The sequence below is a fragment of the Crotalus tigris genome, unplaced genomic scaffold (assembly GCF_016545835.1).
Source record: "Crotalus tigris isolate CLP2741 ecotype Arizona unplaced genomic scaffold, ASM1654583v1 scf7180000017953.204902, whole genome shotgun sequence".
Lineage (NCBI taxonomy): Eukaryota > Metazoa > Chordata > Lepidosauria > Squamata > Viperidae > Crotalus > Crotalus tigris.
Window position 1 is genome coordinate 135,501 of NW_024096742.1, and position 17,168 is coordinate 152,668.

Here is a 17,168-nt window from a genome sequence, read left to right on the forward strand (position 1 = left end):
GGTCCTCCTAGGAAGAGGGAAGCCTGCTTACTAACTTCCTCTCTGTCTTATTCTTTCTTTCTTTCTTTCTTTCTTTCTTTCTTTCTTTCTTTCTTTCTTTCTTTCTTTCTTTTTTCTTTTTTCCTTCCTTTCTTTTCTTCTCATTCCCATCTCCTTCCTTCCTTCCTTCCTTTCAACTTCTTCCTTCTTTCCTCCTCATTCCCATCTCCTTCCTACTTTCCTTCCTTCCTTCCTCCTTCCTTTCTTCTCCTCATTCTCATTTCTTCCTTCCTTCCTTCCTTCCTTCCTTCTTTCTCTCCCATTCCCATCTCCTTCTTCCTTCCTTCCTTCCTTCCTTCCTTCCTTCCTTCCTTCCTTCCTTCCTTCCTTCCTTCCTCCTGCTTTCCTTATTCTCATTTCTTCCTTCCTTCTTTCTCTCCCATCCCCATCTCCTTCCTTCCTTCCTTCTTTCTCCTTCCTTCCTTCCTTCCTTCCTTCCTTCCTTCCTTCCTTCTCCTTCCTTCCTTCCTTCTTTCCTTCCTTCCTTTCTTCTCATTCCCATCTCCCTTCCTTCCTTCCTTCTTTCCTTCCTTCCTTTCTTCTCATTCCCATCTCCTTCCTTCCTTCCTTCCTTCCTTCCCTCCTTCCTTCCTTCCTTCCTTCCTTCCTTCCTTCCTTCCTTCCTTCCTTCTCATTCACATCTCCTTCCTTTCCTCCCTCCCTCTTTTCCCATCTCCTTCCTTTTCTTTCCCTTCTCAAGTCAGTCTCCATTCTGGCAACTCTCAGATTAGTCCCTGAAGTTTCTGGCCAAGAACTGGGAAGTGAGTCACCATTGTCTCCTTCCTAGGGCCGGGAGAGAAGCCCCCAAATGTCTGGGGGATCCCAATTTGCCACCTCCCCTCTGCGATCCTCGATCCTCTCTTCCTTCTTCCAGGCCACCATTGGCGTCTTGTTCTTAGTTTCCGTGCCACGCCAAATCCACGGCTGCTTTTCCATGCATGACTGCTGCAACCACGGCCGGATCCACAATTTGGGGAGCCACCTCAAAATGAGTGACCCGATCACCTCTCCCTCCGCCACGGATTCAGCCATGGAGTGCCGAGCATCCTCCGACGGCACTGTAGCCGAACGATCCATCTCTCCCTGGAGTTACAAGTAAGAGAAAGCGGTCCTCGGGTTACGACCACAACCGAGGCCCCAAATTTCTGTCGCTAAGCAAGAAGGTTGTTAAGGGAGACTGGCCCACATTTTGCGACTTTTCTCACCACTGTTCTTAAGCGAATCTCTGCAGTTGTTTTATTTAGTAACAAGGTCGTTATATGAATCCGGCTTCTCCCATTGATTGGTCGCGAGAGGGGATCAAGTGACCCCCAGGGACACTGCCCCCATCATAAATGCGAGTCAGTTGCCGAGCGGCTGAATTCTGATCACGTGAGCACGGGGGATGAGGCAGTATGGAAAGACGGTCCCAAGTGACTTTTTGTCAGGGCCGTTATAATTCTGAACGGTCACTAAATGAACGGTTGTATGTCGAGGCGACTTATAGAACAACTGCAGCAGAAGAAAGCAAAGATAGAATAATAGTGATCTAGGCCAGGGATAGGCAACCTTTGCTCTTTCGTGACTTGTGGACTTCAACTCCCAGAATTCCTGAGCCAGCCTGGCTCAGCTTGGAAACCTCTCTCTTTCCCCTCAGCGTGGCTGGCTCAGGAATTCTGGGAGATGAAGTCCACAAGTCATAAAAGAGCCAGGGTTGCCTACCCCTGGTCTAGTGCAGAGGTAGGCAACCTTGACTCTTTTATGACTTGTGGACTTCAACTCCCAGAATTCCTGAGCCAGCATGGAGGAACTATGGCCTCTTTGTGACTTGTGGACTTCAACTCCCAGAATTCCTGAGCCGGCATGGCTCAGCTTGGAAACCTCTCCCTTTCCCCTCAGCGTGGCTGGCTCAGGAATTCTGGGAGTTGAAGTCCACCAGTCATAAAAGAGCCACGGTTGCCTACCCTGATCTAGGCCGGTGGTCCCCAACCCCCGGTTTGTGGACCGGTACCGGGTCACGGCATGCCAACAAGCGGTCTGCACAAACAAGCAAAACCCCATCTGCAAGATGCAGGCAGGACACAAAACCACATGAACACTCCGGTCTGCGGAAAAATTCTTCGCCACAGAACCTGGTGCCCAAAAGGTTGGGGTCCTCTGATCTGAGCATCTTGAGTGCCATCCCGAAACATCTGGAGTGCCACTTAAAAAAAAACCACATGACATTGACAAAATCTCCAAGCCTCTTTTCTGCCGAATTTTATTTAAAATTATTTTAATTTAAAAAAAAAAAGCTAAAAGCATGGACCAATTAGACTGGTCCTCGCACTTAGGACCGCCACAGCATTCCCCACGGTCACGTGATCCAAATTGGGGTGCACGGCATGTATTTACGATAATTGCAGCATGCCGGGAGCCACGCAAGCCCCCTTTGCAAAGGGCAACCACAGTAATTCTCTTAGCAACTGTGGCAAATAAGTCGTAAGATCGGGCACAGCTCACCGAACCGCCTTCTTTAGCCGGGGAAATTCAGGCTGTAATTCCAAATTGGGGTCGCTAAGTTGAGGACTACCTGTAAATTGAAGCCAAGCAGGTAGGGGAAGGCCGGTTGGCTAAGCAGATTTATCAATTAGCAATTGTCGGGTGCTAAAGGTCCCTTAATTTTTCTTAAGACAGCCTTTCGCAATACCAGGTTTGATTTCAGCACAAGCCCTCACTGGCTGTTGAAATTTTATTTTCTACTAAATCTAGCTCGGTGGTGTTTTTTTTTTTTTTTTCTCCAAGCGTGGCCCCTTTAAGGTGGGTGGACTTCAACTCCCAGAATTCCCCAGCCAGCGCATGCTGGGAGTTGAAGTCCAACCATCTTAAAGGGGCCAGGTTTGAACAAATACTGACCTGAACTCTGCCCGGGGCCTGGTCTCCCCTTCCCATTTCTTCTTCTCTGTCCCCAACTCTAGGGTCTCCTGCTTGAGCAGGGGGCTGGACTAGAAGACCTCCAAGGTCCCTTTCCATTCTGTTATCCTCCTCCTCCTCTTTCTTTTTAAGAAGAGACTAGACAACCATTTGTCTGGAATCGTCTAGGGCAGGGGTAGGCAACTCTGGCTCTTTTATGACTTGTGGACTTCAACTCCCAGAATTCCTGAGCCAGCCACGCTGAGGGAAAAGGGAGAGGTTTCCAAGCTGAGCTCATGAAGGGGCCAAAGTTTTCCTCATGCTGGCTCAGGAATTCTGGGAGTTGAAGTCCACGAGTCATGAAGGGGCCAAAGTTTTCCTCATGCTGGCTCTGGAATTCTGGGAGTTGAAGTCCATGAGTCATAAAAGAGCCAAGGTTGCCTGCTTGAGCAGGGGGTTAGACTAGCAGACCTCCAAGGTCCCTTCCACCTCTATCATTCTGCTTTCATTAAATCCTTGTCCACTCCACAAAACCGAACAGGATCCATCTTGAAAAGGGGACCACCAGAAGACCGGGGCAAAGCCTTTCCACAACTTCGGGTGGGCTTCTGGGGTCCAGTGCGATTCTTACCGAACTCTCCCCGTCTCCTCCCCTCTCCCCTCCAGGAAAGATTTCAGCGCAACCCGTTACCCCCAGAATCTCTGGCAGGCGTCCTGCTCCTGCGACCACTGCCTGTCCTTCAAGTCTTCTGTTCAACACAACCGGAGGACCTACAACACCCTGGAGGCGAAGGGCAACTCGGTCACCGTGCAACACAGCGTGATTGTCTTCTATCGGGAACACTGTCCCGGCAGACCAGGCTGGTTCTATTTGCAGCCCCGTAATTACGTGGTTAACGTGTCCTGCGCCTGCGTGGTTCCCACGTACTCCAGCAAGGCGCAGGAAATTGTAAGATCTTAAAAAAAAAAAGAACTTATGCACTTATGAACTGATTATCAAAGCAGGTATTCCTTGACTCAAAACCAACCATTTAGCAATTCTTCAGCGTTACCAAAACGCCGAAAAAAAAATGTCACTTACAACCGCGGTCCTCACGCTTACATCCGTCGTCGCGGCATCCCCAGGGTCACGCGAAATGAATATTTATCTGCACGTCCTCCTGGACTTACGACCACAATTGAGTCCCAAATTTACGTCGTTAAGTGAGGCATTTGGGGAAGCCACTGAACCACCGGGTTACTAACTCATCCAATGCGGCCATTCCCTTAATGACGGCGACAAGAAAATCGTAAAATGGGGCAAAAGTCACTCAATGTCCCATTTTACGACTTTTCCGGCCACCGTTGTTAACTGAATCACCACGCTTGGATAAGTTAGGATCCCGGTTGTTAAGTGAATCCGGTTTCCCTCTTGATTTTGCTGGCCAAAAGGTCACCAAAGGAGATCACGTGACCCCGGGACGCTGCTGCAACGGTCGTAAGTATGAGTCAGTTGCCCAGCGTCTGAATTTTGATCACAAGATGGTTGTTAAGTGAATTTTGCCCTGTTTTATGACCTTTCTGGCTACTCTTGTTAAGGGAGTCACTGCAGTTGTTAATAAAATGGTTTTGAAGTGAATCGCCGCATTTGATTAGCTGCTATCATTTATTGTTTATCATTTACGACGGCAACCGTCATAAATATGAGTCAGTTGCCCAGCGCCAAATTTTGATCACGTCATCAGGGGGATGCTCCAACGGTCGTAAGTGTGAAAAAGAGTTATTTTTCCAGTGCTGTCATAACTTTGAATGGTCACTAAAGGAACTGTTATAAATCAAGGACTATCTGTATTTATGTATTGTGTTGTCGCGTGATCACTCTTTGTACCCATCCCAGCCAGCTTCAGACAAGCAAAGTCAATGGCGTGAAGCCAGATTCGCTTAAGGACGACATGGTTTCAATTAACGACTGCAGGGATTCACGTGACAAGGTGGCCAAAAAAAAGGGTCGGGAAAATCAGGCACTTGTTAGTGACTAAAATTCCAGTCTCAGTTATGGTCGTTAAGTTAAGGACTATCCACATAGCTAAACTTTGTGTAATAATACCCAAAATATAATAATAAAATACAGGACTCACACAGAATGCACCGTATGATCGAAAAGGAGTTAGTGGTTTAAATGTATTAGAAATACGTGTGTATTTGAATAATATTTGCGTTAGGCAAGGAGGCAGGGAATCCTAACTGGTTATTGTTATGATGGCATGTCGTATTGTTGTTGTTGTTTTTTCTTTCAATTTATTTGGTGGAAGGACTTTTTTTTTTAATGTGGATGATGTTATCTCATTTGGGTAATGAAATATTTGCGAGACTTTTTATATGTTCCCCCTCCCTTTTTTTGACGATGTATCTCCATCATTATTGCGCTTGCGTTTTGCTGCTTTTTATTCCACTTTTTTCGTTATTAATTAAAAAGCAATAAAAAGAAATAACAAAATTAAAAAGCAGGGAACTTGTATTCCTTCCCGGGCAAATTTCTTAGAGAGACCAGACTGGAAACGAGATCAAATGAGCTAATTCTAAATTTATTTTAAGGGTCCATTCGCAGATTTTTGCAAGCCTCAAAGCACGAATCTCCTGCTGTCTGTTTTATAGCCTAAAAAGTTCTGAACGTCTTTATCTGTCTATTAGCAGCTCTGGGCTAGGGATAGATAGATAGATAGATAGATAGATAGATAGATAGATAGATAGATAGATAGATAGATAGATAGATAGATAGATAGATATAGAAGATAGAAAATAGATGATAGATAGATAGACAGATATAGAAGATAAATGATAGATAGATAGATAGATAAATAGATAGATAGATAGATAGATAGATAGATGATAGAAAATAGATGATGGATGATAGATGATAGATAGATATAGAGGATGATAAGATGATAGATAGATAGATAGATAGATAGATAGATAGATAGATAGATAGATAGATAGATAGATACAGACAGACAGACAGACAGACAGACAGAGACATAGAAGATAGAAGACAGAAGATAGATGATAGATATAGATAGGATAGACAGACAGACAGATAGATAGATAGATATAAATATTTATTGAGACACAAACAGAGAGTCAGAGACGGAGAGGGCTAGCTAGCTAGCAGATAGATAGATAGATATAGAAGATAGAAAATAGATGATAGATAGATAGACAGACAGATATAGAAGATAACTGATAGATGATAGATAGATAGATAGATAGATAGATAGATAGATAGATAGATAGATAGATGATGGATGATAGATAGATATAGAGGATGATAAGATGATAGATAGATAGATAGACAGACAGACAGAGACATAGAAGACAGAAGATAGATGATAGATAGATAGACAGAGACAGATAGATAGATATAGATATTTATTGAGAAAGACACAAACAGAGAGTCAGAGACGGGGGGGGGGAGGGAGAGAGAGAGAGAGAGAGAGAGAGAGAGAAAATAAAAGTAGCGGCGCCCTCTGCCGGAAGCGAGGGAAAGCGCAGGCGCTGCGCCTGACTCCTCGTTGCGCTCGGGCGCCGCCTGCCGGCCGACCTCCGCCGCTCCGTCCCGGTCCCCGCGTCCTTTGGCTGCTCCTCGCGCAGCGGCGGGACAATCGGGCGCTTGTTCTCCGGCGCTGGTCGCCTCCTGGCCCGGTCGGACAATCCTCCTTTGTCCGGCTCGGGATGGCCGGGCGAAAGGGCGAGGGGCGGCCGGCGGGGCGGCTTCGGGGGCGGACTGGATCGCGGCGTTGCCCGGGCATCCGCGGCTGCTCTCCTCCTCCTTCTCCTCCTCCGGCGGCTGCTGGTGCTGCCCGGGACCCCCGAGGACCCCCCGGCCGCCCCTCGCAGTCCCGCGAGGCGGCAGGATGGGCGAGCAGGAGCCGGCGGCCGGCGAGGAGGGGGGCTTCGCGCTGGACAAGGAGTTTCTGCGCTCGCCCAAGGGGGTGCTGATGGGGGTCGAGCTGGTAACGGAAGAGACCCCCTCCCCCCAAAAATCCTCCTCACCGTTTCCCACCTTTGGTGCTCCGTTTTTGGCTTTTTCCCTTCATCCCTCCGCTTGCCAAGTTTTCCTTCCATCCTTTTCTTCTCCTTTGGTTTTCCCTTCCTCCTTTCCTCCTTCTTGTCCTTTGGTTTTCCTTTCTTCCTTCTTCTCCTTTCCTTTCCCCTTCCTCCTTTTTTCCTTCATCTCCTTTGGTTTTCCTTTCTTCCTTCATCTCCTCTCCTTTCCGCTTCCTCCTCTTTTCCTTCTTGTCCTTTGGTTTTCCTTCCTTCCTTCATCTCTTTTATTTTTCCCTTCTTTCTTTTTTCCTTCATCTCCTTTGGTTGTCCTTCCTTCCTTCATCTCTTTTACTTTTCCCTTCTTTCTTTTTTCCTTCATCTCCTTTGGTTGTCCTTCCTTCCTTCATCTCTTTTACTTTTCCCTTCTTTCTTTTTTCCTTCATCTTCTTTGGTTGTCCTTCCTTCCTTCATCTCTTTTACTTTCTCCTTCCCCCTTTTTTCCTTCATCTCCTTTGGTTTTCCTTCCTTCCCTCGTCTCCTTTCCTCTTCCTCCTCTTTTCCTTCTTGTCCTTTGGTTTTCCTTCCTTCCTTCCTCTCTTTTACTTTTCGCTTCTTTCTTTTTTCCTTCATCTTCTTTGGTTTTCCTTTCTTCCTTCTTCTCCTTTGCTTTTCCCTTCTTCCTTTTTTCCTTCATCTTCTTTGGTTTTCCTTCCTTCCTTCATCTCTTTTACTTTTCCCTTCTTTCTTTTTTCCTTCATCTCCTTTGGTTTTCCTTTCTTCCTTCGTCTCCTTTCCTTTTCCCTTCCTCCTTTCTTCTGTCTTGTCCTTTCCTTTTCCCTTCTTCCTTTTTTCCTTCTGGTCTTTTGGTTTTCCTTTCTTCCATTTTTTCCCCCCTTCTTGTCCTTTGGTTTTCCTTTTGTTCTTTCTTCTCCTTTCGTTTATCTTTCTTCCTTTTTTCCCCTTTTTTCCTTTTATTTTTCCTTTCTTCCTTCTTCCCTTCCTTTTTCTTTCTTCCTGTTTCTTCATTTCATTTTCATTCCCTCCTTTCCTCCTTCCATTTTTCTTTTTTTTCTCCTGCTTTCTTTCCTTCCGTCCTTCCTTGCTTCCATCCTCCTTCCTCTTCTTCCATTTTCCTTTCCTTTTCCATCTTCCATCTTCCATTTCCTTTCTTTCTTCTTTTTCCCTTCCTTCATTTCCTTCCTTCTTTTTTCACTTCTGTCTTTCTCCTTTCTTTTTCCTTCCTTCCTTTCTTCTCTTTTTATTTTCCTTTCTTCCTTTCTTCCTTCTTTCGTTTTCCATTCTTCCTCTTGTCTTTCTTCTCCACCGTTCTCACCTCTCTGCAATAGCTTATTCTGACTTTTTAAATTAATCCATCTTTATTGCCCCCCCCGTCTCCCTTGGCACTCCCCCAGTTTGGCAGTTTTCTAACTCCACTTCCCATCATTCCCTCCCATCCGAACCAGGAAGGCCCTGGAAAACTGGGGAGTGGGTAGACCTCTTTCCTTCCAAATTTGTAGCCCAAATTTGTAACCCAAAGATGAGGCTCTGGGGCACAGAAAAATGGCTGTGTTTGGGAATTCTGGGAGTTGAAGTCCACACATCTTCAAATGACCAAGATTAAGCATGTTATAATCTGTCTGGTGCTTATGTTTTCTTACGGTGGGTTCTCCCATTGCAACAAAAATCTGCAACTCGGGATTTAGGGAGAAGACTATTCACACATTACGTTCTGCCTCCTTCACTCAGGGCCTTTGTTTCCTGGTCTTCTTGCTGCTCACGGCTTCGGTTTCGGCCTACATGGGCGCTGCCTTGCTGGAGATGTTGGTAACCCTGACTTTCCTGGCACTGCGAGTCACGTACTATCACGAACGCCTGACCCGGGTCAACTGGCCCTGCCTGGTGGGTAAATGTCTGGGTTAGGGTCAGCGATGTGCCTGCCGTCCATCAGTGCTTCCTTCCCTTGCAAATTGCCTTGGAGTTAACTGAACCACACTTAAGGGCATTGAAGAGCATGTGGTCTCTAATTTCCCGCCTCTTCTAGCATTTTAAGGGTTGTGATGGTCTTGGGAATGGAGTTTGGGACTGATTTGGTGCCTTTTTCCACCTGCAGGATTTCCTTCGGTGCGTCAGTGGGGCCATCATCTTCATCGTCGTGGGCTTCGCCGTTGTTGCCACCAACCATGAGGGATCGGCCGTGTCGGCCTTTGTGAGTGATTGCCATTCCTCCCAATAGCCTCCGTGCACTGGGAGTTTGACTCCCAGAATTCCCCAGCCAGCCAGCCAGCCTCTGGGGAATTCTGGGAGATGATATTCCAAATCTCTGATTGGCCCCACACGGAGGGAGGGTGGAAAATTTCCATTTGGGGGCTGCACCTGTTGAACCGAAGCCTCCTTCTCTTTTTTACACATGTCTTTTATTATTTAGTTTATTTAATTTTATTATTTACTTTTTTACTTTATTATATTTTGGTTTAGTTGATTAGTTTGTTTATGTTATGTTTTTATTTTACTTTATTATTTTATTGTTTTATTTTATTATATTTTTTACTTTATTTCAATTTATTTTGTTTGTTTATGTTGTTTTTATTATTTTATTTTATTTTTATTTTATTTTATTTCAATTTATTTTATTAGTTAGTTTGTTATGTTTTTATTTTATTATTTTATTTTATTAGTTTGTTTATGTTGTTTATATTATTTTATTTTATATTTCAATTCATTTTATTAGTTTTGTTTTTATTTTATTATTTTATTTTATTATTTATTATTTTATTTTAATTTTGTTTTAGTTTAGTTTATTTAGCTTATTCGTTTGTTTTCTTTCAATTACTTTCATTAGCTTTATTAATGTGACGTTTTTATTTTGTTTTATTATTTTAATTTTATTTTATATTTTATTCATATCCTACCCTTATTATTATTTTTAAATAACTCAAGGCAACTCAATATCCAACACACCTTCCTTCTTTTATTTTTCCCCACCATAACAGTCCTGCGAGGTGGGCTGGGCTGAGAATGTATATATGTCACTCATTCCACTCTGAAGCAAATTTGGGCCGCCTATAAATTTAATAAGTACATTTATAAATATTTATTTGTTATATGCAACACCTGAAGGAGCAGAGCTTGGTCAAACGGCCGCCATCTTGATTTTTTTTAACCCCTTTTGTACAAGGCCGCAAATCCCCTGTAATTTTCCCCCCCCCCAGGGGCAAATCTAAGAAAATTCCCACACAGTGTGAATTAAATGCCAGTGAAATGCTAAAATTTGGGCTTAATTTTGGGGGAAAAATGTTTTTTTACGAATCGGAGAAGTTCTTCAAATCTCCAGGCTTTGCTTCTCTGTTGTTTTGACAGGTTTTCAGTCTTATTCTCATTGGGATTTTCTGCTTGGACGCGTACAAAACCTACCAGGCGGAGATGGGATCGGAAGAAGGTGAGCAGATCAAATTAATTTGTAGAATTGGTGCTCGTTTCGCTCTGGCTGGCTGAGCGGATGAGACAGCTGGGCTTGGAAGAAGCCAAAACCAGATCGAGTGCCTGGATGGGAGGCCACCAGGCGATGCCTGGACTGGGGGCTGCATTGAGAAGTGAGCAGTGAGAAGCCAAGAAAGATGCGGGGAATTGATCCTCCATATACTCGAATTTGGAATGAAATCTTTTTTTTTTTAAATAATTTTTTATTTTTCCAAACTCTCCCCCATACATATACCGTGATATTTATCAGATGTTAACATACATTCTTTTTACATTCATATATAAGATACTTTAAATCAGTGGTTCTCAACCTGTGGGTCGGGACCCCATTTGGGGTCGAACGACCATTTCACGGGGGTCGCCAAACCACGCTGTCTGCCATTTTTTTCCCTTTTTCCTAGCTGTCCTACTCCCTCTTATTGGTGGCCACACCCACTTGGGGGTCACCACAACATGGGGAACTGTATTATGGGGTCACGGCATTAAAAAGGTTGAGAACCACTGCTTTAAATAAAATGAAATAAATACATACACATGACTTTTGGTGTTGCTCGCCCATTTCCCCTTTCACTGTATCCACACTCCTTCTTCTCTACCTTCTTTTTCCCTTTCTTCTCTTCCCTACTTCCCTCTTCTTCCTCTCCTCTTCTCTTTCCTTCTCCCCACTTCTCCTCTTCTCCTCCAACCTTCCTACTTCCTTCTCCCCTTCTTTTCTCTCTCCTCTCCTTTCTTCTCTTTCATCCCTCTTCAGATACAATTCAGGGGTAATGTCCGAGCAACTGAATTTGGAATGAAATCTGAGGACAGTTTTTCCTGAAAGTTGGAACAATGATTTAATCCTGGCTTCGAGACGGGAAGGAAAGAGAGGGAAGTGTTTGGAGACTGTGCAGATGACTTGATCGATATTTAGTAGGCTTCATTATCAATAAAAATGGATACTCTTGTCATTCCCCACCATTATTTACTCGATTTTTGCCATTTTAAGATGGGTGAACTTCAACTCCCAGAATTCCCCACAGCTGGTGAATTCAACTAGTTGCGCTGGCTGGGGAATTCTGGGAGTTGAAGTCCATACATCTTAAAAGTTGCTGAGGGAGAGAAACACTGCTCTAACAAACTATCCAGGGACATATGCCAGGAAGGGGTGCAAAATAACCAAATGCTGGCCCTGCCGCTACACTGGAAGCCACTCCTCCCCTTGTTTACACGCCTAGTTTGGATTTTGACTTTTTTTGATCTTCCTGAGGTCGCTCCCGGGTTCAAAACCCGCCGACCTCATTTCCCACTGCTTTTCTTCTTTTTCCTTACAGATCCAGATCGTAGGTGAATTTGCTCGCCCAAGTGTCCCTGACTTCAGGGCTAAAAATCCCACCTCACGTCTCCAGCTTCCGTATCTGCGTGTGCTCTCGGAGCTGACTCCATCTTTCCTGGAGAATCCCGATCTGTAATTTTAGATTATTTTCTGATTTAACTTGCCGGGAAGACAAAATTAAAATTGCTTTGGATGTGTGTACACAATAGCCTCGTGTTTCCAGAGACTGGATGTAGACGCACGAGGGGGTGAACACACAGAGTGGACAGCTATTTACTATTAAACAGCTATATACTACTAAAACTCTTGTATCTGTTTGTAACCTTTAGCTGGGCGAAACGGTGCATCGTAGGCAACGATTTTTGAATCGACGTGCCTCAAAAGAGCTCGCTTAAAGAAGGCACTCAAAATGTGGGACCCGGGACTCTCGTGGTATTGAATTGTGGCAAAGTTGTGACCGCTTCGGGGCTGCTATACTGCCGTGCTGGTGCAGTGGTAGCGACTCGTTTTCCTGCAGTCTTCCCCAATGACTGTTTTTTTGTGGGAAACTGGGAGGCGTGTTGGAAATCATGTGACCACGGCTGACTGCCACGCTGGTGCAGTTAGCCGTGTTCACGAGATTTCCAACACGCCTCCCAGTTTCCCACAAAAAAAGTCACTCGGGAAGCCTGCAGGAAAACGAGTCGCTGCCACCCCCAATGTTTTTGGCCTGTTTAGTTTAGGGAAGGAAATCTCTCAGGAACGCTGACCCTATCGGTCACGGGTTGTTTAGCAGAACCTTAGAATCCCAGAACCGGAAGCTTATCTTAGAGATCATCCAATCCAACCCCCTGCAGAGTAGGATGCTCGGAAACATCGCTAACAAGGCCTATCTAGCTTCTGTTTGAGGAACTTCAGTGAAAGAAAACTCACCACTCTATGTGTCTACTTGGTCCCCTAGCTCAGGAATCTCCAATTAAGACTTGTGGATTTCAGCTCCCAGAATTCCCCAGCCAGCCATGCTGGCTGGGAAATTCTGGGAGTTGAAGTTCACAAGTCGCCAAGGATGGAGACCCTTGTCTTAGCTGATGGCTCACACCCTTAGGACATTCCTCCTGATTTCTCTGCTCTACCTCAGTGTCTCTCAACCGTACGACTTTAAGATGGGTGGACCTCAACTCCCAGAATTCCCCAGCCAGCACAGCTGGTTGAATTCACCAATTGTGGGGAATTCTGGGAGTTGAAGTCCACCCATCTTCAAGTGGCTAAGGTCGAGAAACTGTCTCCTTGTGTACAGAACTATAAGTATCCACCCTTTCAAAACCCGGTGCGCAAGGATGCCCAGATTGAAGGTTTAAGGGCCTCTTAACCCTTGTGCAAATCAGAACAAAACAGAAGAGTTGAGCAGAGGGGTGTGTGTGTGTGTGTGTCGCTGTGGTTGTACATATTTTGCATTAATATTAAGAAATTCAAGAGCGGAGCAGGGATGTGAATGCACCATATATTATTCATACTGAAAGGGGCGTGATATAGAATTTAATAGCCTCTGTGTGAAGCAGTGGGTGTGAGGCCTGGGCCTTGGCAGAACAACAGCCTGCCGAAGGAGTGTGAATAGAGTGTGTTTGTTTGCGTCTGTATGTGTGAAAAATGGGTTTTCAAACGTGGGCGAGCTGTGGAATCTGTGAAAACGAGTCCTGAGGTATTTTTCCTGACGAAGAGACGAAATCGGTTGCGTTCACTTTCCGAATTTCTCCCGCCAACAAGTCTCACAAAACCTTAAGACGGTTTGAAAAAAAATTCTGCAAAGTCACACAATTGCCTAGCTGGAGAAAAGCTGGAGAGAGAACCAGGGACAGGGAGAGCCCAGGCAGAAAAAAACCCAGTCCTCGGTTTACGACGTTTTGTTTAGTGACCGCTCAAAGTTACAACGGCAGCAAAAAAGGGGACTTGCGACCGTTTTTCACACTCAGAGTGCAGCGTCCCCGTGGTCACGTGATCAACATTCAGACGCTTGGCCACTGACTCGTATTTATGACGGTGGCAGTGTCCTGGGATCACGTGATCCCCTTCTGCGACCTTCCGACCAGCAAGGCCAATGGGGGGGGGGAAGCCAGATTCACATGATAATCGTAAGTGACTAACTTATCAACTGCAGTGATTCACTTAACAATGGTGGCAAAGGTCGTAAAATGGGGCAAAACCCATCTGACAACTGAGCCTCAGAAAAGAACTTCAGCAGTCGGATCCACTGTGAATTTCTCATCTAAATTGATAATTATAAATTAGATGGCAGCTTGTTTTCACTGTTAAATGATGCATATCCCCTTCTGCCTGATTGGAAGAGAATAACTCCACTTTTGATACTAAATTCATTCCGGTCCAATTCTTTCTTTCCCCATTTATAAAAATGGACTGTAATATTCAACATCGCCACTTGAAGGCGCCATCCTACAGGGAATACATTTTTGTTTGGAGAATCTAATTTCGCCTGCAAATGCCACGTCCGAACACCAGGGGGCACCGTTGATCCTTGCAACTTCAGATCCTTGCACATTTTTTAATTTTTAAGTCACTAATAAGATATATTCCCTTCTACCACTCATATTGTACCTGATAACATAGCTCAAAGGCACACTTGTTTAGAAAAGGTGTAATAACATGCATGACCTAAATATGAATTTTGGAAATTGTTTTTCCCGCAAACATGATAGCGACATTATTTTATTTTAACTAACAGGGAAAATTTGTTTGACGTTGGTTGGCTCAGGTTTGAGCAATAGAAATGTGTGGGAAACGAGATTTTTTGTTGCTATTCAGGTTTATTTCACTGCACTACATTCGTGTTAGGGCCTCTCCAGGCAAAGGGTGGTTAAATGGCTACTTTGGCTAAAATGAATTTTCCAGACTTCCTCACTCTTCATCGTGGAGTGTCTGGAAGAGAGAAGCAGAAAGGGGAAGCGTGAAAAAAAATAAACAGAGAAAGCAGAAATCAATCATAGTTCTTTGCTGCTATGAAATATACACATATTTTTCTCTGTTGTGGGATTCCCCTAGGAGCGGTGAAGGACCTTCGTTATTATAATTAATATTACTTTGTTGTTTTGCATGTACACTTGAGGGCTTCTGCATTGGAGACAAACTCCTTCTGCGTCTAATCATATTTGGCCAAGAAAGAACTATTCTATTCTATTCTATTCTATTCTATTCTATTCTATTCTATTCTATATTCCATTCTATTTCTTATTCTATTCTATTTGTTCTAGGCTATTCTCTTCTCTTCATCTAATCTTTTTTCTATTCTATTCTATTCTTTGTTCTATGTTGTTCTCTTCTGATCTTTTGTTCTATTCTATTCTATTCTATTCTATTCTATTCTTTGTTCTATTCTCTTCTAATTTTTGTTCTACTCTATTCTGTTCTATTATTTGTTTTATCCTATCCTATTCTCCTTTCCATTCTGTCTTCTGTTCTGTTCTCCTCTCTTCTTATTCACTTCCAATATGTTAAAGAAAAGTTAATTTGGGTGAGAGGGCTATATTGCCTAGTGTCAATTCCATAGTCAATATTTCCCTGGGTAGCTGTCTGTCCCCCCGATGTAGACCAAACCAGGAAACGTTTATCACAAAAAATCTAAAAGTTCTCTCTTTTGCTCTCTCTCTCTCTCTCTCTCTACCCATCTCTGTCTCTCTCTGTTTCTGTCTTTCTCTATAAACATCTATATCTATCATCTATCTATCTACTGCCATCATACGTCATCTATCTTCTCTATCTGTCTGTCTGTCCTATCTATCATCCATTTGTCCATTCCGTCTATCTCTCTATTTTTTCTCTATATCTCCTCTCCCCCATCTCTATCTACCTGATAGGAGCAAGCAATGAGTAAGTCAAAAACATAAAACGAGAAAGAGGTCGTTTTTTCAACCGTTTGCTGACCTTCCTCCTCTTAGCCCACCCCCTGCCCCAAAATAAGGACTCACCTTTCCTCCCACGTCACGAGTTTTAGCCTTCAGCTTGTTGACCTGGGACTCAGCGATGTCCGCCCGCTCCTCGGCTTCGTCCAACTCATGCTGAACCTTCCGGAATTTGGCGAGGTTAGTGTTGGCCTGTTCCTCCTGGCAGGGGGAGTAGAAAAGGATTTAGGGACATTGTTCTTGCTACTCTCCATCTCTTTGTTTGGAGTCCACTGTCCAGTTGTGGACATGACACTCCAGAAGGGGACAGGAGATCAAGGTCCGAGGAGGAAGAATCAGATGGAGAAGGATCTGGAAATCAAAGTCCTGTGAAGGATCAGCTGAAGGATCTCCTTATGACTGGCCCACAGAACACACCACCGAGAAGAGACACAGGAGCAGTTGCTAGGTAATAGTAACAGAGTTGGAAGGAGCATTAGAGCAGTGGTTCTCAACCTTTTTAATGCCGCGACCCCCAACTGGTCATAAGTCGAGGACTACTCAACCGGTCGTTAAGTCGAGGACTACTCAACTGGTGCAGCACCGTTTGCAGAATGGGACTTTTGGCGGGCTCAGCAGGGCAGAGACAGCCTGGACAATTCCTATTGGCTTTTGAAAGCCAATAGAATTAGACTCTATTCAAGAGGAAAAGAGGGAAAAAAATGGCGGACTGCGTTGTTTGGCGACCCCCGTGAAATGGTCGTCCGACCCCAAATGGGGTCCCGACCCACAGGTTGAGAACCACTCTGGTAGAGGTTAATAATAATAATAATAATAATAATAATAATAATAATAATCCCAAAACAACTGGAGCACCACTTGAACACATTGACAAATTCGCTATTAGTCAATTGCAAAAGGCGGCCTTACTAGGAACTGCTTCCATCCTGCAACGATACCTGTAATACCATCAAACATCCACATCTGTCTATCCCAGGTCCTGGGTAAGGACTCGATAGGTAGACAAAATGCCAAATCCAGTCTGAACATCTGGCTGACTGTGCGATGATCCATAATAATAATAATAATGTAAAGTTGGAAGGGACCTTGGAGGTCATCTAGTCCAACCCCCTGCTCAGGCAGGAAACCCTATCCCATTTCGGACAAATGGCTGTCCAGTCTCTTCTTAAAAACCCCCAGTATTGGAGCATTCACTGCTTCTGGAGGCAGGCTGTTCCACTGATTAATTGTTCTCACTGTCAGGAAGTTTCTCCTTAGTTCTAGGTTGCTTCTCTCCTTGATCAGTTTCCATCCGTTGCTTCTCGTCCTGCCTTCAGGCGCTTTGGAGAATAGCTTGACTCCCTCTTCTTTGGGGCAGCCCCTGAGATATTGGAAGGCTGCTATCGTGTCACCCCCTAAGTCGTTCTTTTCACTAGACTAGGTATCTCCAGTTCCTGCAATCGCTCTTCGTATGTTTTGGCTTCTAGGCCCCTGATCATTTTTGCTACGACCGCAACGTCGTTTGCGTGGTATCCCAGTTGCAACGCACCAAGGTTGTAAAGTGGCTTGTGGCATCC

General features: G+C 44.5%; 2 protein-coding genes across 2 annotated transcripts in view; one reads left to right on the forward strand and one right to left on the reverse strand.

The window, feature by feature from the left end:
* The first annotated feature begins 6,495 nt into the window (after nt 1–6,495).
* CMTM5 (CKLF like MARVEL transmembrane domain containing 5) lies at nt 6,496–12,025 on the forward strand. The gene is made up of 5 exons (XM_039345561.1): nt 6,496–6,899; nt 8,680–8,832; nt 9,044–9,139; nt 10,291–10,369; nt 11,721–12,025. Exons 1-5 carry the CDS (start codon nt 6,801–6,803, stop codon nt 11,735–11,737), a joined length of 444 nt encoding a protein of 147 aa, XP_039201495.1. The 5' UTR covers nt 6,496–6,800; the 3' UTR covers nt 11,738–12,025.
* A 2,475-nt stretch (nt 12,026–14,500) lies between these two features.
* LOC120308897 (myosin-6-like) overlaps nt 14,501–17,168 on the reverse strand; it is a 48,086-nt gene continuing 45,418 nt past the window's right edge. Inside the window, exons 27-28 of the mRNA XM_039345560.1 lie at nt 15,679–15,813; nt 14,501–14,632 (exon numbers count right to left, since the gene is read on the reverse strand). Coding sequence (XP_039201494.1) covers nt 14,612–14,632; nt 15,679–15,813 — 156 coding nt within the window. The 3' untranslated portion in view covers nt 14,501–14,611. The remainder of the gene's footprint in view (nt 14,633–15,678; nt 15,814–17,168) is intronic.

Excerpts from the sequence above, each read along its gene's own strand:
- CMTM5 (XM_039345561.1), top strand. The coding sequence starts at position 6,801 with ATGGGCGAGCAGGAGCCGGCGGCCGGCGAGGAGGGGGGCTTCGCGCTG. Across the intron at positions 6,900-8,679 it reads TGCTGATGGGGGTCGAGCTG|GGCCTTTGTTTCCTGGTCTT; the intron begins GTAACGGAAGAG and ends TCCTTCACTCAG. Across the intron at positions 9,140-10,290 it reads GATCGGCCGTGTCGGCCTTT|GTTTTCAGTCTTATTCTCAT; the intron begins GTGAGTGATTGC and ends TTGTTTTGACAG.